This window comes from Theropithecus gelada, chromosome 12 (genome assembly GCF_003255815.1).
Source record: "Theropithecus gelada isolate Dixy chromosome 12, Tgel_1.0, whole genome shotgun sequence".
Taxonomy (NCBI): domain Eukaryota; kingdom Metazoa; phylum Chordata; class Mammalia; order Primates; family Cercopithecidae; genus Theropithecus; species Theropithecus gelada.
Genome location: NC_037680.1, coordinates 106,048,394 through 106,072,168, shown reverse-complemented (window position 1 = coordinate 106,072,168; position 23,775 = coordinate 106,048,394). Strand labels below are relative to the sequence as shown.

The following is a 23,775-nucleotide window of genomic DNA, read 5'->3' as shown; positions in this document are numbered from 1 at the left end:
CCCTTTTGGCTCACTCTCCCCTCATCCAGCCAGCCTCCCTGGGGCAAGGTCAGCTCTCCTGCATCTCCTCCCTCCTGGAACACCAGGCCCCTCATTGCTAATACTTCCGAGTTATGATTTTCCATTGACTTGAACGATTGATTGATGTTTTTCCCCTCATAAGCGCCCCCGTAAAGGCACTATATCTGTTTTTACTCACCAGATAGCCCCAGTGACTAGCACAGTGCCTGACATATAGCAGGAATTGAATAACTATTTGTTGACTTAAAGAATGAATCGATCGAGGAGGCAAATATGAGAAACAGAGAATTACCAACCTTCCCCATGTGGCTATTAAAGCCAGAGAGCCTCTGCACTGAGGGAGAATATAAACTCATGGTGTGAACAGTGAGGATATGATTTAGAGCTGGCTCTTCGTCATCCATCCCTTTGGAAGCCCAGGGAGGGAGGTGGAAATTTGTAGATGGCTCAATAACATAAATAATAAGGAGGTTTTACAGTCAAAAACTTTAATTTAGCCTCTCTCTTTAGTCCTTTCAATTTAATGTTAACAAAAATCACAGCAAGTGGATATATTGACTGATTTCGGTCTTTTGACATTTATTTTCTTTTCTGGCTGAGGTGCCATGAGCAATAAAAGGATAAGAAATTAGAGATTAAAGAAATAAGTAACATCCTCAGCTACTGTCCTCCACACACTAACAAATGTTTTGCATTGACTTACACAAGTTCCTCCATGTTCACAAATATTTTCTGGCTTTATTGTATGTGTTGTGTGTGTGTGTGACAGAAGCATGATTACTCAGTGAAAACCTGCATAGGTATCAATACCAGCAGGTTCGTTTAAACAAGAGCATCTGAACACTTAATAGGATTAATGTGAGCCCAGATTCTTGCCTCTGTTTTTATTTCTGTTCTTTAATCGATTTCTATTATGAACCTGCCAGCAACAAGAGAGGCTAAGGGAGATAGATGCACGCGCGCACACACACACACACACACATGCACCCACACCTTTATTTCAAGGTTCCCTTGAAATAAAGCTCTACACAGCAAGATGAATGCATACTGTCCCACATTCCAGGGCGCCAAAGGGCTTTATGACCACTAGTGAGTTTAGCCAGAATTTGAAAGCTCACAATCATATTAATGTAATAGGATTATTTTCTCTGTGTCCCACTTTTTTTTTCTTTTTTTTTTCTTTTTTTTGAGACTGAGTCTTGCTCTGTCACCCAGGCTGGAGTGCAGTGGTGCAATCTCGGCTCACAGCAAGCTCCGCCTCCCGGGTTCAGGCCATTCTCCTGCCTCAGCCTCCTAAGTAGCTGGGATTACAGGTGCCCGCCACCATGCCCAGCTAATTTTTTGTATTTTTAGTAGAGATGGGGTTTCACTGTGTTAGCCAGGATGGTCTGGACCTCCTGACCTCGTGATCCACCCATCACAGCCTCTCAAAGTGTTGGGATTACAGGCGTGAGCCACTGCGCCCGGCCCCCATATCTTTAATGACTATGGGTGAGGTGGAATAGTTGATCTCCCAGGAACTGGCCTAGCCTTGAATCAGAAAGTCATGGGTTTTCACATTTTATCCACTGGCGCTGAAGAAGGGAAAACATCCTCTGAATTGTGACACATCATTAAGGGAACCACTCTTCACAGCCCTGCACTCGCTTCAGCCTGACTATGAAGTAAAAACAAAAGCCCCAAACACCTTAAATTTACCCTTGCCTTGAATTCACCCTGCATGAGGGGAGTGAGCGGTATGTCCTCCCTGTGGTTGTCCTGATCACAGCCCTGTGGTCTGCGAAGGTCCTGTTTGCCTGAGGCAGCAGGAAGCACGAATTGCCCTCCAGAGGTGATACTCACAGATGAGTTGCTGGGAATTTGTTGCACGAAGTGTGAAAACCGTCTGGCTGCAGCTCGAATCTTACAGTTTTGGAGATTTTTGAGTGTGATGAGGGATGGACGAGGGGAGGGAAAGTACTCCTGTGAGCAAACACAGTGTGGAGCCAGAGCCAGTGGGTCCTGGATTGATGTTTAAATGCTGTCTTGAGACAGTATTGAGAGGGAAGACCGTGCAAGGCCATGGAAGGCCTTGCCTTTTACTGGGGAGAGTAGGAATTGAGTGACTCTTGGGACCTTTGTGCAGCAAAGTGTCCTGTTCTGGAGCAGGTCAGGGTCTGTGGGGTGGAATTTGGGCTCCACCGTACCTTTGCTGAGCTGGTCAAGGCTGTAGGGCTGTGGTCTTTTCATCTGAAAAATAGGAAGAGCACTAGCTAGAAACCAGCTTCACCACGTGGCTTGAGGCTTCATAAGGGGCACAGAGAGGAGTCCCAATCCAAGGGCACAGCATTCAACAGGGTTCTCGTTAGCTCAAAAATCACCAGGCAGGGTCTCCCTTCTTACTCCCCTCTATCCCATTCACTTGCTATGAGCCAGTCCCAGATACACCCAGGGCCTGTTTCCTTCTGTGGGATAGCAGTGCTGGAGAGAGTCACCCCATGGACTGTGTTACGTCAAACCCACAAGGGCAGAAGCCCCCCTCGGTATTATCCAGAAATCCTTTTGCTCTAATGAATGAACTCTCACTCCTCACAATTTGAAACCCACATGTCCTCAAATCTCTTCAAGTTGCTTTCATTTTATAAAAAGGATCTAGGACAGTAGTTCTCAAAAGGGATTTTTGTCTTCCAGGGGACATATGACAATGACTGGGGACATTTTTGATAGATACAACTGGGAAGGATGGTGTTATTGGAATCTAGTGTGTAGAGGTCAGGAATGCGGCTCAACATTCTACAGTGCACAGGGAAGCTCCCAGCAATTATGATCTGGTCCAAAATACCAACAGTCTCGTGACTGAGAAACTCAGATTCTAGTTGCTAAGGACTAAATTAGGCCCCCCACCCAATTCATATGTTGAAGTTGTAACCTCCAATGTCTTTGGAGATAGAGCCTTTACAAAGGTAATTAAGGTTCAATGAGATTGTAAGGGTAGGGCTGTAATACAATCGCACTGGTGTCCTTATGAGAAGCAGAAGGACACCAGGAGCACTCACACACAGAGAAAAGGACACGTGAGGTCTCACAGAGAAAGCGGCCATCTGAAAGCCAAGGGGAGAGGCCTCGGGGGAAACCATACCTGTTGAGACCTTGACCATGGACTTCTAGCCTCCAAAACTCTGGGAAAATAAGTTTTTGTTTAATTCAACCAGTGCTATAGCGTTTTCATGGGAGCCCTAATAAACTAACACACTAGACAATGAGTTTGGAGACAACATGGGAAAGAAGGAAGAACACACAGGATTGACTACGTGGCCTTGGGCAAATTTCTTTACCTCTCTAACTCTTAATTCCTCATCTATAAATTGGGACGAGTCATGCCCACCACCTTGGGTTTTTATGAGAATTAAACAAATTAACACACCTAAACGACCTGACACAAGGCAGATGCCACTAACTTGATACTACTCTGGGCACTCCCTACAGGTGGAGACCCCATTCTTTAGCTTTGTATGCAGTACCCAGGGCACCTGGAAGGTGCTGGAGCACCATAGAAACATTTTAAAAGTGCATCCAATCAATCGATAACATTTTGGGTGCTTATTCAACAATTTTACTTGTGTAGCCTTTTCCGAAACAGATATCACAGGTACAGCTGTGAACACTGCATTTGCAGACTCTTCCCTCAAGCTTATCTTGTAGTGGAAGAAGAGACATGATAATCAGTACAGAACTACAGTAAAAATAGGATTTCAGACAGTTACAAATACTATGATGGAAATCAGCTGAGTGTTGTGATGAGTTGCTGGTGGGAAGAGCTGCTGTACATAGCATTGTCAGAAAACTATTGGAGGAAGTGATTTTTGTTGATGTTTTTGTTTTACGGATACAGATATTCTTTATTGGAGATTTACATTCCACTAGAGCTGTTGTTCTTGTGAAGTGGTTTTCTAAAATGATGAATAACTCTTAGTACAATCTTCTCTTGGTTTATCCAGCAGTACATTTTATGAAAACTCCGTATATCTTTTTTTTTTTTTTTTTTTTTTTTGAGATGTAGTCTCGCTCTGTCTCCCAGGCTGGAGTGCAGTGGCACAATCTGGGTGCACCACAACCTCTGCCTCACAGGTTCCAGTGATTCATATGCCACAGCCTCCCAAGTAGCTAGGATTACAGGTGCCCGCCACCATGCCTGGCTACTTTTTGTATTTTTAGTAGAGATGGGTTTCACCATGTTGGTCAGGCTGGTCTTGAACTCCTGACTTCAAGTGATCCACCTGCCTCAGCCTCCAAAAGTGCTGGGATTACAGGTGTGAGCCACTGTGACAAGCTTAAAACTCAGTGTATCTTAAAATGGTGCTGTACATATAAAGAAGTTAGGTTTTAGTTTGGGAAAGTTATCAACAGGGTTTTCACCTACATGAAGGCCCAGTGGAACAGTCCAATGTTGTGAAGAATGAGGAGGCATTCCTTGTTGTGCAGGAATATCCAGGGCATTGCAATGTTTAATATCTTTGCCCCCTTCCACCCTCCTAAATTCCAGTAGAACCCTCCAATCATTGCGATAAGGATCACTCCCACCCCTAATTTCCTTAAACACCCTCTAAGGACTAGCACAGCCACCATTAAGAGCAATGGTTTTGAGGGTGTTCGTTGACCTCCTCATCTTCTAGTCCAGTGGTCATTCTTGCTCATTTGAGCCTCTGACACTGCTAACCCACCTTCCTTGACATCCTTTCATCCTCTGGCTTCCATGACACTGCATGCCTTGGGCTTTTCTCCTCCTTTTTGCCCAATCCCTGTCCAGTGTCCTGATCTGGCTCTTTGTTCTCCAACTGCCCATCTGGTCTGACTTTGACCCCTTCTTTTTTCCCTTCCATTTTCTTCTTTAATGAAAACTTCAAAACCACTTCCAGGTGACTAATTCCCAAAGTGCTTTTTCTAAGCCATTTACACACATACTTCCAACTGCCACTTGGACCTGCCCAAGTGTGCCCAATCTAAACACATCCAAAGCTCAACTGGTCTTCTTCTAAGCCTGTTTTTCCTCCTCTAAGCCTATTTTTCCTTTGGTGGTACCTCTTGGTGATAATGACTTCATCCACTCACTCAGCTAAACATGGCAGCCATCTCCACTGCTCTTTCTCACTCCCCCATCTGGTTGGTTGCTGTGCCCTGTCAATCTGAAAGAAATAATGGGAACTGATTATTCCAGAGCAAATCATGCAAAGATGGGAGCAATGCTGATAAAGATCAGTGCCTTGGAAGGGGCCACTCTAATCCCACCCTTTGATCTTTTATTTTATTTTTGAAAATTCTTTGGACTAGCCTTTTTTTTTTTTTTTCCAGACCCTGGGCATGCTGCCCTGAGCTAATTTGTTTGCCCGAATTAATTATCAGCAGGGGGTGACAGCCTCATTTTCACAGAAGCCCTCTCTTCTGGAAGGAGTACCTTTTTGTTCAAACCGTCCGATTGAGGCTGCTTGGCACTGAGTATAAAGGGTGCCTTGACATTTCCATGAAGACATTTAAATGTTACCGTCTCTGAAGAAACAGTTTTAGAATATGAAAACTTTATCTTTTTTCCCCCCAAGGAAGAAAAACATCACCAGCTTAATTATCTCTGTAAAATAACTTCCTCATTTGCTTTTCATATTGCTAGTATAAAAAGATAATGATACTGTTTTCAAAAATGGAAACAATTATAGATGATCTTGCAAAACTTGCTTGTTTGATTTTTGTCTATTTAAATACCACCTCAATTCAGAGGTCAAAGAGGCATGCAGGGTTGTGGTTATATATTACCCTTCCATGTTGATTGTTAAAATATCTCCTAGTAGGGCAAATGCAATTGAAAACGTGCTGCTGGTGATTGTACTCCATAGTAACCTCAAAAAGGTTCTTATATTAGGAGAAGCAAAAGGCACTTAACTCTTTACACATACATGGATATATATGTATATATTTTTACCTCTCCCACTCTCTCTCTTTCCATATATATACACATATATATTTCATGTTGTATGTTTTTTACCACTATATATATATTTTATGTTGTGTATTTTTTACCCACTATATATATAGTAGGTAAAATATAGATATAGATATAGGTATATAGATAGGGGTAAAATTATATATGTATGTAATAGTGGTTAAAAAATATATATGTATTTAATAATACATATATATTTATATATATAGTGGTAAAAAACACAGAATTAAACGTACCTCCCTAACAAATGTTTAAGTATACATTACAGTATTATTTACCATACACACACTGTTTACCAGGCGATATCTAGAACTTACCCATCTTGCATAACGTCTTGCATAATTAAACAGCAGCTCTCCATTTTTCCCCTTCCACAGACCCTGGCAATCACCATCATTCTGCTTTCTGCTTCTGTGAGTTTGACTATTTTAAAAATACATCATATAGGTGGAACCATATAGTATTTGTCCTTCTGTGACTGGCTTATTTCATGTAATGTAATGTCCTGAAGGTTCATCCATATTGTAGCACATGACAAGATTTTCTTCCTTTTGAAGGCTGAATAATATTCCATTGTATTACATACCACTGTTGCTTGAGCTGTCCATTCTTCTGTCGATGGACATCAAGTTGCTTCTACTTCTTGGCTATTGTGAATGATGCTGCAATGAACATGGGAGTGCTAGTATCTCCTCCAGATCCTGTTTTCGATTCTTTTGGTTGAGTACCCAGCAATGGAATTGCTGGATCATGTGGTAGTTCTATTTTTTATTTTTTGAGGAACCACTATAGTTTTTCACAGCAGCTGTACCATTTTACCTTCCTACCAACAGTGCACAAAGGTTCCAATTTCTTCAAATCTGCCCCAACACTGGTTATTTTCTGTTTTTGTTTGTTTGTTTTGTTGTTTTTTTTATAATGGCCATCCTAACAGGTGTGAAGTGATATCCTGTTATGATTTTAATTTGCATTTCCCTGATTATTAGTGATGTTGGTTAGTGATGTTATTTTCATATGCCTGTTGGCCATTTGTATTATTTCGTACCATACATGACTACCAACTCAAAATGGACTAAAAACTTAAACGTAAGACCTGGGAGTATGAAACTTCTGGAAGAAAACATAGGGGAAAAAACTTCATAACGTTGGCCTTGGGAATGACTTCTTGGATGTGATATCCAAGGTACAGGCAACAAAAGCACAAAGACAAAAGTGGTACTTCAAACTTAAAAGCTTCTAAATAACAAAGGAAACAATCAACAGCGTGAAAAGGCAACCTATGGAATGGGAGAAAATATTTGCAAACAATACATTTGATAAGGGGTTAATATACAAAACTCTTGTTAAAAGAAAGAGCTTTCATTGAATCTAAATCAGGAATCAGCAAACTTGTTCTGCAAAGGGCCAGATAGTAAATGTTTAGGCTTTGCAGGCCATATAGTCTCTGTTGCAACCACTCAGTCCTTTGTTGTCGTGTGAAAACAGCCATAGACAATATGTAAATGCATGACTGTGGCTGTGTCCCAATAAAACTTTATTTGCAAAAACAGGCTGGGATAGATTTGATCCGTGGGCCATAGTTTGCTGACCCCCTGGTCTAGAACAGAGTTTCTCAACCTGGCTGTACTAGTATTTTTTCTGGATAGTCTTGTTGTGGGAGGCTGTCCCGGGCAGCCTCCTGTAGGACTGTAGGATCCTTAGCAGCACTCTTGACACTACCTCCTAGATGCCAGCAGCAACCCCTCCCCGTACCTCCAGTTGTGACAAGGAAAAATGTCTCCAAACATTTTCAAATGTCCTTTGGGGGACAAAACTGCTGCTAGTTGAGTACCTCTTGTCTATATGATGGAAAAAATCTAATAAAGGATAATAGAAAGATTTCCCTAAAGTTACAAAAAGTAGGGTAACATACTGCTTTTCAGAAGAATTGAAAACTATAGTATATTTGTCTTAGGTAGGTCAAGGGCTCCTCAAAGGGGCCATTATCACAACCTAAATTTGGAAAGCTTTTCAAAAACAACTGAAATGACAACATATTTGAAAAGTGCTCTGTTAATAATGCAGATATGAGCTTAACCTACTTTTATGATAGGCACAAGAAACAAAACAGTTCAACATATTAGCATGTTCTAATGGGACTTCCTGAGTTTGAGAGTTGGTTGTGAGTTGGAAAGGCTAGGGAAAAGCTAGTAGTTCTAATTCCTACTTTGGTAAGGGTTTATTTTTTCTGCTTATCTGAATTCAGAACGGACACGGGCAGTGTGACTTTTGAAAACACTCATATGTTTTTCATTGTTTGGACAGGGCCGGACAAAAACGGCCTGGTTTCACTGCGAATTGGCAGTAACACATGTTTTCAAAAGTTGAAAACTGCATAACCCTCATGAGTGAATCTCAAAGAATGTTGTCTTCTTGTCCTTTAGAATAAACACCTGTTTTGCAAATAGGAGGGTAAAATCCATCTTTATCAAGAAATTGTGGTTTATTTTTTCTTCACTCGCATTATGATTTATTTAGTAATTTAAACATTTAGGTACAATTTAAAATACTGTAATTTATATGATCATATCTTTAAACAAGCAATAACAACAAAATACTCTCATATTTCATCAAGAATTTCACTTAAGCATTTTGAGCTCATTTTCTTTTCTGACTTGAAGAGGAAATACAGATACATTTTTCTGATGTGGTTCTCACACTTTTTGTTTTGTTTTCTTTTTTTCTTTTTTTTTGAGATGGAGTTTTGCTCTTGTCGCCCAGGCTAGAGTACAGTGGTGCAATCTTGGCTCACTGCAACCTCTGCCTTCCGGGTTCAAGTGATTCTCCTGCCTCAGCCTACTGAGTAGCTGAGATTACAGGTGCCCGCCACCATGTCTGGCTAATTTTTTGTGTTTTTAGTAGAGACAGAGTTTCACTATGTTGGCCAGGCTGGTCTCGAACTCCTGAGCTCAAGTGATCCACCTGCCTCGGTATCCCCAAGTGCTGGGATTACAGGCATGAGCCACCGCACCGAGTCAGGTTCTCACTCTTGAAGGGAGTTGTTTGCTCCTCCCCTGCTGTAAGTTCTGCTCACTCGCTATCTCCAATGGCTGCAGCAGACACACTCAGTGACTGGATCACCCTAACACCAGCACCGTTGGACGCACTATGATGAGAATGTCATTGGATAAATGAAATCACTTCTTTTATACTTGGGATCATGAAAAAGTGTGATAAGAACAGGCTCTTTCTTCATAGCCTTCCCCCAAATCCACCTTTCAGCTTTACCCCAAGAGATCTAGCTCCTGAAATCCCATCTGTTTGTGCCATACTTTCTAATGAATACCCCCAACTGCCTTCCTTTCTGGCTGGTCCCGCGTGGGTTGTAAATGGGATGCATTTGACAGCAGGCCTTTCTCTCTGTCCCTCAGGTTACCACGGCCTCTACTGTGAGGAGGAATATAACGAGTGCCTCTCCGCTCCATGCCTGAATGCAGCCACCTGCAGGGACCTCGTTAATGGCTATGAGTGTGTGTGCCTGGCAGAATACAAAGGTGAGAGGCCGCCGGGCCTTCCTGTGCCAGAAAGGCTCTAAATGACATCATGTATTTTTCAGTGTAAATGCATAAACCTCTAATTGGACCATGAATTGTTCAGAATAAAAATCAAATGCTGAAACTGGCATGATTAATGGGTCCAAGGAGACCAATTTGCAAGCCTCTGGTTTCTTTCTGATGGACTGAGAAACAACCGTCTCTCCTGTCCTGTTCTTCGTGGATCCTCGCTCTCTTTTTTGTTGAATGTGTAAAAAGCTGAAAACAAAAAGTAATATTAAGATGGACTGTCAGACATAGGTCAGAGACCATGGGTGTGAAAAATGTGGAAGAGGAAGGATGCTGCCCTGTAAAGCTTCTTATGCAGAGATAGAACGCTGTGCTTTCTTGGAGAGGAGGCAGGCGGAGTCCCATGCATTGGCACATACATTAAGCTTATTAAAAACAGGCGACATTGACAGATTGTTTCTAATGGGTAGACCCCGTTGTAACCCCTAATGTGCATAGCTCACTAAATCCCCCCAAAAACCTGATGAGGTGGATAGTAATGCTCTCCCCCTATAACCCTGGTCAGCATGGTTCCTAAAGCCCTTTCTCCCAGCGTCTCCGTTGGCCTCTGGCCACGTTTTGTGGATGGCAAGGCTTCCTGGAGCCCACATACCCTCAGACGGCCCTGTTCCAGGAGAGCCTATTTATCAGCTGTTGCACACATTTCTCTAAGCCGTAACTTCAGGGCCGGGTTTAGATTTTGGAATGCTTTTGTGGGCTCTATTTATAACCATTTCACTTAACTGCTTGCTCCTATTGCTGCTTGCTTGATGCCATCCACCTGCCTGGAGACCTTACGTTGCCCTCACCGTTGCTTCTCTTTGGATGAACCGACCTTTATTAGTAACCATTTTGGCAAGTCTCATGGCCTTATAGGCTACACTGAAAACTTGTTTAAGCTCCTGGATAAAAGGGCTGAAGCTGGGCCAAGTCTTGACTTTGTGTTCCACAGATCTGATGCTTCTTTTGGAGTATGATGTTGGGTTAGAACCAAACTCCACTAACATCTACCAGGACATAACAGCAGATGTGCTGGCTTCATTCTCAGGCTTCTCAGTTCTGGGTCTATCTATCTATTACCTTTCTCTCTACATATCTTCAACCTCCTTCTTTCCCCTTCCTCTTTGCCATGTCTATAAATGTTTTCATGGATTTCTTACTCTGAACAAATGAAGATTCTAGGAAGATGGCAGCTCACATTGACATTCAATATCCCTTATCCCTCCTAACTCTCTGGTAGGGATGGCTCAGTAAGGTAGATGACCCTGGATGGGGTCATCTGAAGATTTGGGGTCTCAAGAAACGGTATGTGTGCTAGGAGCCTTTGCTTACAATAAGAACAAGGGATGAGGGCTCCAGAGAGCACTGATGACTCAATGAACAGACAAGTCCAAAGAATCCTTCATCTTGTAGAGAGGAAGTACGTGCTGTAATGGTGCTGCATCTGACCCTAGGAGGCAGAGGGGTATATTGATCAGATGGATACGGGCTGCCCTTTAAGGAAATTGCACAGTAGGCTGAGCTGCCCCCCCACCCCGCCGCTTTTTTGTGGCCTTGAGAACACCAAACTGGGAGGCCTCTCTCTGCCTCATGCCTTAGTACACAGGACCCCAGTGGCTGCCCATCCAGCACTGAAGGGGAATGTGTTATGTTGTCTGTCTCTGCCAAGATTTCCACCCTCTAGCCTGGCCAAGTACAAGGAGCCCACACCGGTAACTCAGAGAGGGAGAAAAGTTTAGGGAAATAAAAACAAAAATTGCAACAACAGCTCTAAACATTCAAGAAAGGAAGTGAAAAAAGTCGTGTATACTACTCAGAATTGAATTTGGTTCTGAATAAAAAGGAGGAACTAGTGCATGAGAGGTTCAGAGTATGAGGAAGTGGAAACCACGAGTGAAAAGACAGGAAACATGGAGAGAAGATTCGAGAGATCTGCTTCTGCCTGAGCGATGGGTGCTCCAGGAGAAGGAGCATGTGGAAATAGAAGCAGAGTTCACTAACTCCTAGAAGGAGGTGTCTGTGAGGTGAAGAAAGTCTTATTTTCTAATAGAATGGGCTCACAGGGCAGCAGTTGGATTAATGAAGGAGATGATACATAATTTGAGATTTCCTGGTAAAATTTATAACTGCAAGGATAAAGAGAAATGTTTACAAGATTCTTCGAAGGAATCACAGGTTACATACAGAAGAAAGAGAATGAAACCAGTATTGTACTGCCCCGCTCTATCATGAAGGTAAAGAATAGCAGAGCAGTGTCTCAGACTTTTAAATGAAAAGGACTAGGAGTTAAAGGGTTGTTTATATTTGAGGGCAAAAGAAAGATATTGACATACATTCAAGGATACAGAAAATACAGCACCCTATACCCTAAGATAAGTACCTTAATAAGCATCCCCACCAAATAGGAACTAAATCAAAACAAAGATATCCGGATAGGGGAAGATGGAGAATGGAAGGAAGAGATTTATGCCTTTAAATGCAGGCGTAAGTCTAAATAGATGATATTTATGTGATTGTGAATGGTAATATAATGGTGAAGGAAAGTCTCTTGAAAAAAGTAGATCTACATTCTGTATCAGCTGTCTATTGCTGCATAACAAATCAGTACCCAGTACTGGCTTAAAACAACATGCTTTTATTACCTAACAGTTTCCTAGGTCCAGGTGTGGCTTAGTCAGTTCCCAGCTCAGGGGCTCACACAGGTGAAAGCCAGGTATTGACTGACTGAGCTCTCATCTGAGGCTTGAATAGTGAGACATCAGCTTCCAAGTCCCCTTAGGTTATTGGCAGAACTTGTATCCTTGTGGATGTAGGATTTGTGACAGCTTGCTCTTTGAAAGCCAGCAACTATGACAGAGCCCCCACTGCTTCCAGTCTTGAACTTTCGGGAAGGCCTGGATTTGTGTGTGTGTGTGTGTGATGGAGTTTCACTCTCGTTGCCCAGGCTGGAGTGCAATGGTGCGATCTTGGCTCACTGCAACCTCTACCTCCCTGGTTCAAGTGATTCTTCTGCCTCAGCCTCATGAGTAGCTGGGATTACAGGCATTCACCACCATGCCCGGCTAATTTTGTATTTTTAAGAGAGACAAGGTTTCTCCATGTTGGTCAGGCTGGTCTTGAACTCCTGACCTCAGGTGATTCACCTGCCTCGGCCTCTCAAAGTGCTGGGATTACAGGTGTGAGCCACTGCACCCAGCCTGGACCCTGTAAAAGGTCTCACCTGGTTAGGCCAGGCCCACCTGGGAGGAACTCAAAGTCAACTGATAGGGACCTTAATTGCATCTTCAAAACCTCTTAACTGCCATTTGCTCTTGGTTGGAAGCTCACACTCAAGGGGACGGAATTACACAAGGGTGTAACTCACTAGGGGTCACCCTAGGCTGTGTCTACCACTCTTGCTCTTAAGGAAAAATTTCAACAAGCATAGTGGTTTCATATTATTTAAAACAAAGCCATGTGTTGAAGGGGGTGAGGATAGGAAACATTAAAAGGCATACAAGTGTGTTAAAGATTTCACTCCTGGCTGGGTGTGGTGGCTCGCACCTGTAATCCCAACACTTCGGGAAGCTGAGGTGGGCAGATCACCTGAGGTCAGGAGTTCGAGACCAGACAGTGAAACCCCGTCTGTACTAAAAATACAAAAATTAGCCAGGTGTGGTGGCAGGTGCCTGTGATCTCAGCTACTCAGGAGGCCTGAGGCATGAGAATTGCTTGAACCTGGGAGGTGGAGGTTGCAGTGAGCTGAGATCACGCCACTGCACTCAGCCTGGGTGACAGATCCAATGGGCAGGTACAGTGTTTATTTAATTTTAGTATATTTATAAAGACATTTAGGTTTAGGTTTAAATAAGGCTGCTGAAAGCAAGGAGGTAAACCCTAGCAATGTAGCAGTAAATGGTAGAACTTGTAAGCTAAGAGTGATGGGGACATGGGGAGGGTAGGTAGAAGGAATTAAAGGAGAGACAGGAGGAGATAATCATGCTCTTCTGCCCAGAGGAAGAGTGAGGGGAAGTGAGAGGCCACATGATCCTGTGCTTTTCCCTCTGTGGGGTGATGGACATTCTCCCCGTTTTGGAAATATTTTTGCCAATATATATTTACATATAGTATGTCTATATACATTCAGGAAACTGTCAGATGGATGCATTTCAATTCCTAGCTAGTACTTACCTGGAGTTAGAACTTGGATAGGTAGTATTTTAGGGATAAAGTTAAGCTTTAACTTTTTCCTTTACATATATACTTTTTAAGTGGTAATTTTTACGGCTTAATATTAATATTAATATTTTTTAAACTATATATAGTTTTTATATTTTTAGGAGGATATATATAACTATATATAACACTATATATATAACACACACACACTCTATATATATATGTATATACATATCCTCCTAAAAAGAATGAGTGCAATAGGGAGTCAGCCGAATATATAGCTAAGAACATTTTGAAAAAGGGAAAAAGGCCAGGGGTGGTGGCTCACACCTGTAATCCTAGCACTTTGGGAGGCTGAGGCTGGCAGATAATGAGGTCAGGAGTTCAAGACCATCCTGACTAATATGGTGAAATCCTGTCTCTACTAAAAATACAAAAATTAGCCAGGTGCTGTGGCACACACCTGTAGTCCCAGCTACTCAGGAGGCTGAGGCAGGAGCATCACTTGAACCCAGGAGGCGGAGCTTGCAGTGAGCTAAGATCATACCATTGCACTCCAGCCTAGGCAACAGAGCAAGACTCCATCAAAAAAAAAAAAAAACAGAAAAAAGAAAAAGAAAAGCAATGAGGGGAACTTCCGCCAGATGTTAAAAAACCCATTATAGGCCTGATGTGGTGGCTCACACCTGCAATCCCAGCACTTTGGGAGGCTGAGGCAGGCAGATCGTGAGGTCAGGAGATTGAGACCATCCCGGGTTAGCTAACATGGTGAAACCCCATCTCTACTAAAAAAATACAAAACAGATTAGCCGGGCGTGGTGGTGGGCGCCTGTAGTCCCAGCTACTCGGGAGGCTGAGGCAGGAGAATGGTGTGAACCGGGGAGGCGGAGCTTGCAGTGAGCTGAGATTGCGCCACTGCACTCCAGCCTGGGCGACAGAGCGAGACTCTGTCTCAAAAAACAAAACAAAACAAAACAAAACAAAAGAAACTGTTATAATGCTACAATTATTGTTACATTCATATATTACCCCTGCAAGAATGGACAGATAACCAAAACTGAAGAATGGCCCAGAAACCATTGTCTATAATAATAATGTATGACTCTTAAAGAGGATTTATTAGGAATAAGAAGGGAATTCTTTTTAAATAAGTGCTTCTAGAAAAACTGGACTGCTAAAGAAAAAAAATGTTCTTACACTTCTAAGTAAATTCCGTATAAATAATAATTTTAAAAACCTCTTCTTTGACTTCTTTGTGTCCCCCTCTGCTTAAAGTCCCTTTCTTCCCTTTTGCTTTTTCAACCATGGCTCTTGGCCCTTGTCCATATCATTCCACTGGAAGAGGTTTCAGGACAATTCATGATGAAGTAATTGAAGTCATTTGGTGAAATCTATGAAGATTTCCACTTCCACTTCCACTTCTGACTCAGCCAGTGTTCCTGTCCCTTTGCCCCACTGGGCCCTGAGGTCCCTCCTGCATGTCACCTTGCTGTGTCTTCTGCAACTTCATTCCTGACCAGGTTCTCCTCTCTGCCTTCACTAAGTCTTGGTCTCCCAGACGCTGTGAATGACATGGGTCTCCAGGCCCCTTTCTCTCTCCCTCCTCTTTGCTTTCATCCACTCCTATGACTGTATCCACTGTCTGAAATGTTGACCTCCAAACAGATGTGGCTTCTTCCTCCTTTAACTCTCTCAGTATTTTCTTTATATTTTCCATGACAATTATGTTTAGCCTTGTATTAAATTCTTTTTGGTTTCAGACTTTCTTCTTCCCTACACTACATCATACGCTCTGGAAAGACAGTGACTATATAACTTCTTTTTCATTTTAAATTCTCTACAGCTCTTCCTGTGGTGGCTTGCACAGAACAAATGCTTGATGGCTACCTTTACTTGAGTTAGAACTACTGTTTAACCCATGAATTAAGTAAAGGAAACCAACTTAAACATTTTCATGTAAGTCTCCACTGTAGATCACGGAATTGTTAGAAAGCAAAATTCATGGAGGGCTTCTGGGTAACCCATCTTCAGACAATCCAAAACACTGCTGCATCCTTCCAAAGTAGTTCAAGGCTGGTTTATGATGGAACTTCTAAGACTTTGTTTAGTGTTCATACCTCATATTGTCAAAAGGTCAAGGAACAGCCCCATAGTGATTGATTTTTACTTCTAGAAGATCCAATGAAATGATCAACAATATATGTATTTGAAATTTTTGGCGATAACGTTTAGAAAAAAACTTTGATATTTCATTATGAAAATAACGTAACAATAACAAATATTTAGAAGAAAAGAGAAAATTCATAATTACTCATGTTTTTACAACATAACATGAGCCATAATAATCTGTATTGCTTCCATTCTGTTTTTAGTATCCATGTTTTTACTGTTAAATAATTGAGTATACCTACAATTTTATATTGTTCTGCTCACTCATAATAGGGTATTATGCTTGATTTATATATTGCTAGGAAGTCTTACTAGTTTTATTTTAAGTGGCTTTGTAATGTTCCCATGAGGGAATACTTATCCATTGCCTTGTTGTTGCATCTGATGTGGGGCTATTACAAATATTTCTGGAATTAACATCTTTATATTTTCATACTTTCTGGATTTCTTTCCGGGGTAGAGTCTCAGAAATGAGATCACTGGATTATAGATTTAATTACATTGTACATTGTACCTACTTTTTTTTTTTTTTTTTGGCAATGGTATCTTGCTCTGTCACCTAGGCTGCAGTGCAGTGGCACTGTTGCGGCTCACTGCAACCTCTGTCTCCTGGGTTCAAGCAACTCTCCTGTCTCAGCCTCCTGAGTAGCTGGGATTACAGGTGTGTGCCACCATGCCTGGCTATTTTTTGCATTTTTAGTAGAGATGGGGTTTCACCATGTTGGTCAGGCTGGTCTTGAACTCCTGACCTGAAGTGATCTGCCCACGTTGGCCTCCCAAAGTGCTGGGATTACTGGCGTGAGCTACTGTGCCCGGCCTGTACCTACTTATTTATTTTTAAAGGCTACAGAAATTTTAATGGAAAGGATGATAACTCTTTCTTTGTCGGATAAAGTTATTTCCTTTGCTAGATTCTATTTAGCCAGGGAACAAGAATTTCTGGTTGTTTTGTGCACCTAGCCCTTTCAAGTACTGTGATAAATATAAAAAGGATAAGTCACAGTTTCTTCCTTCGTTGGGCTGTTATTCTACCAGATGAGCAGACTAAGTGACACACAGGAATAATAAGGCTAAGGTCGAGATGTCAAGTATAATTTCTGAGATGGTTTAGAAAATGTTGAGATGTGTAAAGATTGAAATACTGGAAAAGGTTTTCATAGAGGAACTAAGTTGGGATGAAATGAGACGATGTCTTAAAGTAAATATTAAGTGTAATAACACTTCTTTACTGGCTTAGTTTCCTGGAGATAAAATAGTGATTTTCATTTTTCAAATATTAATTATAACTAAATTTGCTACGATAACAAAGACTTATAATTGGTGTAGTGCTTTTTGAATTCTAGCTTATTTCAATTCTAAAATTAACTTCTGTAAAGAACCCTGTTGGAATCAAAGTCTTTTTAGAAACATTTCTTCTCCATCCCTTAATATGAAAAGTATGAATTTTTATTAGTTTTGACTGAATTACAGTTTATTTTTGCTTGAGACTAAACATCAGTTTTGTAATAGTGCGTGCTGCGTCCTCTGCCAATGGGTGATGCATGTGTCATTCCACAGACTTAGTTTGAAGTGTGGACCTGGTTTTCTCTGACAAAATAGGGTGTTTTTGAGGCAGATTTGGAGTTTGGAATCTCTCCTCTGGCAGCCTCACCTGTGTGTCAGCCAAAGTACACTGGCCGTTGCCCCTCTTGAAAGGATAGGATTCCGGTGCTAGGTCCATAATTTCTTCCACGCATTATGATACGGCCTCTGCTCTACAGGACTTGAGAGATTTGTGGGAGAATCAGTCAGGAGAGCAGATAAGTTATGATTTGGCACAGTGACCTCCGTGATCGTGACAGTCCCGGCATGCTCTCAAGGCACAATGGTGGAAGAATGTGGTCTGTGTTGAGAAAATCAAGGTTTAGCTTTGCAGACAGAGGGCATTTGGATTGGGAATTGAGAGATTAAATATGCAGAGATCAGGTTGGGGGAAGGGTGTGAAAGAGGGTGACTCCTCAGAGGAATCAGGATGCCCAAGACTGGATGTTTTCTGGGAGTGGGAGTGGTGAGGAGGGCAGGAAGAGGGGGCCTAGGAACCTCCAGAGGAGAAGGGTTTGAGTGGAGACACCTTGGCACATCAGTAGTGTCCATGATTGTCAGTTCTCTGTGTTTAAAGTTTTTAGCTCAGAGTTGTTCAGCTCGAATGACAAGCTGAGCAATATGACAAATATATTTTATATAGGGATTAACAAGGTTTACGATAGAGAAATGTGAGTCACCAAAGTGCTCTCCAGGGACTTTTAACACCATCTTGCTCCTCCATAATCAGATTTCTGTGAAGATTAGCTTTTGTCCAGTCGTGCTGCCAGGAAACTCTCAATAGACGCTCAAGGGACCAAATGTCTTACCATTTGAAAAATAAAATTAACAAGGGAAAAAAGTATTGCCTCCCCACCCTCCACAAAAGAGCCATCCATCCAAACAAAAACCCCAAACACCCAGAAGATTGAAATTGCTTATTATCAAGTCTATTTTGTTGAAGACTTTAAATAAAAGGTAAGATGCTTAAATATTTGGCCTAGAATTTGCTTTTCAGTCTTGTTTTTAAAAATGTGGTAGTTTGTGTGCTAACATGTTAGTGACGTTAATGTATTACTAGAAACCCAGTGACAATCATTTGATTTCTTTGACTTCAGGTCTAATGGAAATGTTTTCTAGGCTTCAGGCACCTCTGAATGTTGGTGGTGGGTGTATGTCCCACTACAACCAAAAGACTATTTTGACACTTGGCTCCCATTGATCAGCCCAATGGGAACTTGTAAATATGTGAGTCTTTGTGTTGCAATAAACATTTTGAAGCAGAAAAGGCTCTTCTGCTTTTTATTCTTTCAATTGAGCCCAGTCTACTTGTGAATCAGTAGGAAAGTTAAAATAGAGACTCCTAGGAGAAGAGGCCATACACACCCAAATGGAGAAGAATGACTAGATTTATGCTAATCTCAACACTATTTTGACATTTTATGTTACCATGCAACCTGGGTTAGGGATGAAGAAAGTTGAGGAGGCTCGTTCAAGTCCCTGGAGACAGAGGAAACTAAGACATGGCTGCAGGAGGCAGCAGGCATTTGTCATGAGGCAGTGGGATCACAGGGGTGGTCTCAGAAAGGAAAGAAAGGCAAAGATCTGAAAGATGCTTCAAAAAAATACCAGGCAGAACACCGTTGATGGCATGGCTAGAAGGAGCAAAGGATGAAAAAGAATTACAGGTCATTTATTCTAAAATTTGAGCTTTACCTGGCTCAAGTAAGTCAAATAAGTCATTAGTGTGAATATAGACAGGAAGTTCCATTTCTATTTTCTCTTACTTCCTTTCCTCCTTCCTGAGCCCTACTTCTTAAGGCATTGAGAAAGAAATAAGGGAAAAGCCCAGCAAGGATGATTTCAGTGCCTGAAGGATGAGTCACTGGGTGTGGCAGTCCCTTGCACAACATGAGCTAAGTAATGAAGTGCAGAGAAAATTAAGTAAATACCATTCAGTTACTATTTGCTTTATGCATATTTTTCTTGAGGCTGTTGGGAAGTGTGAGCATATCATTATGTACATTCTTAGGCAAGACAGAATGTAATTTATCTCTCTCTCCAAAGGGTGGGGGATAGGGGAAGGGAGAGAGGGAGGAGGAGAGAGAGACACACACTAATCTATTCATCCATCTTGGCATCCAGTGTAACACCAGCAGATATCCCACCTTTCAAATAGCATTAGATTTTTAAAGTTTTTAATAAAATTATAAAAGAATAGATATTTGTTAAAAAGGTGCCAATAATGTACAAATACACAGATGTGAAAATCAAAGTAATCAAGTCTCCTAGAAGTAATCCAGTCCCACTTAAGGCATTTGCATACATACATGCACACACAGTCTTTTTTTAAAAAAAAAAAAACGTAAATGAGAAACTTTCTGTTTTACTTTACAGATTTTTTTAAAATGTCTCTTCTTTGTCAAAGGAGCACTGAGCTCCATGGAGATTTATTTCCGCAGTCAATTCAGGGTCACTCTCAACAGCCTACTTAGCAAACACAGACTCTGGGATGGGACTACGGGCAGGTTCAAATCTCAGCTCCTTTCCTACCAGGCTTGTGATCTTGCACTCTTTCCTCAGTTTCCTCATCTGTAAAATGGGGGAATAGGGATAATTGTCTCATAGTGTTGTTGTGAGGAATAAATTAGACATAAAGCATGCAGTGATGTCTTTGAGAATGAAGTCTAAGTATCACGCAGCTTCCCCTCTCCTCTGCAGTTCTTCAAAGTAGAACTGGGACTCACTTTAATATCTGATTCCAAATCTTCACTTTCAGGTTTCTAATATTATATTTTATCAAGGTCATCTAGATATTTTCTTTTGGAGACTTATAAACCATTTGCTATTGATTAATTTATCTTTCAGCCTTTTAACTTTCTGTTCCCCAGGCTTTGGGACACGTAGGCAGAGAAAGTACAGCTAAAAGACTATGGTGGGACTTATGGACAGTGATCGAATGTGTTACTTTCTCATAAGGCATGTTTTTACAACAATCTAAAGTCATGAGTGGGCACATGTGTATACACTCACCCACCACACCCACGCTGGGAATCTCCCTTGCATTGTTCCAGAGTGTTCCGACTTTGCTTTCAGAGATCATGGGAGCTAGAGAGTCCTAGATGAGTCATCCTGTTTTGCTTGTTTCTCTGCAGGAACACACTGTGAATTGTACAAGGATCCCTGCGCTAACGTCAGCTGTCTGAACGGAGCCACCTGTGACAGTGATGGCCTGAATGGCACATGCATCTGTGCACCCGGGTTTACAGGCAAGTGATTCCATGGACTGAGTTTTCAAATTTACCACAAAGTGCCCGAGATTGCAGATGTTAAAAAAACCCAAATCCCATCATGAATAAAATATTGCAAAATATAAACACCATTACAAAATCTAAGGAGGCATGGCCCGGATGAAGATCTATTTTAAAACAACCCATTGTGTGAGCCTCATTAAATGTGGCTTTTCTGAGATGGTCGTTTGGTGTCTAGACTTACAAAGACTGTCATTACTGTGCATTTCCCAGGCTAGGACTATGAAACATGAGAAATGAGCCATTACATGAACACTTGAAAAAGGTGATGGGTTAATGAAAATCAGAAGATGGAAAGAAGGAAGGGGTGTGTCTTCAGTAGATGCTACTTTCAGCTGCCATATTTATTTTCATTGCAAGATATGAAAGTGTCAGGGGAAAGTGGGATGGGAGGTGAGATTGGCGGGCGCAGGACTGGCTTCTCCGGAAACATTGGTGGCCACTGAACACCGAGCAGGAGGAGCTACTTCTAGATTGGGGGTTCCAGCCTAACTTGGGGTCCTTCTTCAAAGTCACCCCCTCATGAGCTTTAAGGACTTTGTGAATCTCCAAAAACAGATGTGAAATGTGGTTTGTACGTGTATGTGCTGAGGGTAGTCTCTCAAATGTTCATCAGATTCTTTTGGAGACTTAGAAAACATTTGTTATTGATTAATTTATCTTTCAGGCTTTTAACTTTCTATTCCCCAGGCTTTGGGACACGTAGGCAGAGAAAGTACAGATCAAAGAAACTAAACCACTGGAGAGAAAATGTTCCATCTCCTGCTTTTCTAACAGAACCCAGGGATCTTGAAATGTAGAGAGTAAGACAAAGTCTATGTTTTTAGAGTTTTGCTCAACCAACAAAAGCCTAAGGGTCACTCTGGATTGCAAACTGGAAGAGGATGACATATCAAGTGCCCACAGAAGAAGGTGGGCTCTGAAGCCAAAGAAAAACATATGTTATCACTGGCTGGAGAGCATCTTGCTGTGTTCACCTCTCCCGTGCTAAGCCACTCTGGCCACCTCCCAAGCCCTGGAGAATTTCACAGAGCCTAGGTCCCTAAGCCATCCCAGGGGAGCCTCATTTGTGCTCCTGGCGAAGGTGACAAAAGCCAAAGTGTAGGAAAAGCAACTTCTGATTTTCCTTCTATTTATCAGTGTCACAGCCTGTGTTTTCCTTTTGGCTTTTCTTGGTACTGAGAAGTGGGCTCACTCCAAAAATGATTCACAGATGGCTTTGTTGTGCTTATAAACACACACAGACATTTATACTCACCAGTGGAGGCAAAAATAATATTAGGGAACCATCCTGGGTTTTTTTTCCCAGATATTCTTATCCCATGAGTAATAAAAAGCATAGAAGAAAAATTAGAAAATACACGACTATGGAAAAAAAATCCCACCACTAAAAACTGCTCTGCTAAGAGATCACTGTTATTAAGATTTTGATACATTCTGATATCCAGAGACTTTCCTGAAGGTCTATGTGTGTGTAGTATATAGCGTATAGTGTATATGAATGTATATTTGAATATAAAAGGAGTCATACTGTTCACACTATTTTATAATTTACTTTTCACTTAAAAATATATGTATATCATAAATGTGTTTTTACATCAAGGAATAGCTTCTGTTTTATTTTTACTGGCTGCCCTGTAGTCCATTGTATGATATTATGATATTTTAAAAGTTCCATCCACAATTCAACTTTTGGGCAGTTGAGAACTTTTCCCCATTATAAACAATATTACAAGGAATCTTCTTGTATATACAACTTTGTGTATTTATCTTATTATTTTTAGTATAATTTTCCAGAAATAGAACCCCAGAGTCCAGGAGAATACACACATATTTCGATATTACTTGCTAAGAGGAGACAAAAAACAAACATTGAACTGATACTTACTTCAAAAGTGCACAGGGGCATTTATTTCCTTGTCTTGACACAAATATGAAAATTGTCATTCTAATGGTCAAAAACACCATTTTAGTGTTGCTTAAATTTGTAGATCTTAGACTTATAGTAAGGTTGAACACTATGTTTCTGGTTGTGTTTCTTCCTTTATGAACTCTCTATTCATATCCTTTGTCTGATTTTTTACAAGACCATTCCTGCTAATCTTTACTCTTCTTGATTTGAAATAGCCCTTTATTTTAAGTATATAACATTTTATCTGCCATAGGTTACACATACTTTTCCCCCGTCATTTGCCTTTTAAATGTGGACAAAGCATTTTGTTTTCCACATGTTATATTTTAGTTTTACTTAATTACATATTGAGGTCTTGGTTTCTTTTCTTGTTTCGTGCTAGAAAGATTCTATATATCAAGATTTTAGAAATATTCTCCTCCATTATGCTAATCATGTATGAATTAATTTTATGCATTTAAGTCTCTAATGTTTTCGAAATTTACTTCAGTATTTTATGAGAAAATGTCATGTTTTCTCCAGAATATTTAGCAAAACTCCAACTATCTACTCCACATATACTCTTGAATATCTCAAAGACACCCCAAACTCAGATCTTCTTCTCCTTTCCATCTTTAAATATCTGTAGCTCATCAAATGGCATTACCATCACTCCCACTCATTCTGGCCAGAAACTGGGTAACCATTTTGATACCTTCTGATATGGTTAACCTTTGCGTTCCCACCCAAATCTCATCTTGAATTATAATCCCCATAATCCCCACATGTCAAGGGAGAGACCAGGTGGAGGTAATTAGATCGTGGGGACAGTTTCCTTCATGCTGTTCTCATGATAGTGAGTGAGTTCTCATGAGATCTGACGGTTTTATAAGTAGCTGACATTTCCCCTGCTGGCTCACATTCTCTCTCATGCCGCCATGTGAAGAGGTACCTTCTGCCATGATTGTAAGTTTTCTGAGGCCTCCCCAGCCACGCAGAACTGTGAGTCAATTAAATCTCTTTCCTTTCTAAATTACCCAGTCTTGGGTAGTATCCTTATAGCAGTGTGAGGACAGACTAATATACCTTCCTCCTTTTCCCTCTTACCTCCAT

At 41.2% G+C, this 23,775-nt stretch overlaps 1 protein-coding gene across 1 annotated transcript in view; it reads left to right on the top strand.

Annotated features, from left to right (window-relative positions):
- DNER (delta/notch like EGF repeat containing) overlaps positions 1 to 23,775 on the top strand; it is a 367,125-nt gene that overhangs the window by 296,622 nt on the left and 46,728 nt on the right. Inside the window, exons 9-10 of the mRNA XM_025405375.1 lie at positions 9,403 to 9,525; positions 20,616 to 20,729. Coding sequence (XP_025261160.1) covers positions 9,403 to 9,525; positions 20,616 to 20,729 — 237 coding nt within the window. The remainder of the gene's footprint in view (positions 1 to 9,402; positions 9,526 to 20,615; positions 20,730 to 23,775) is intronic.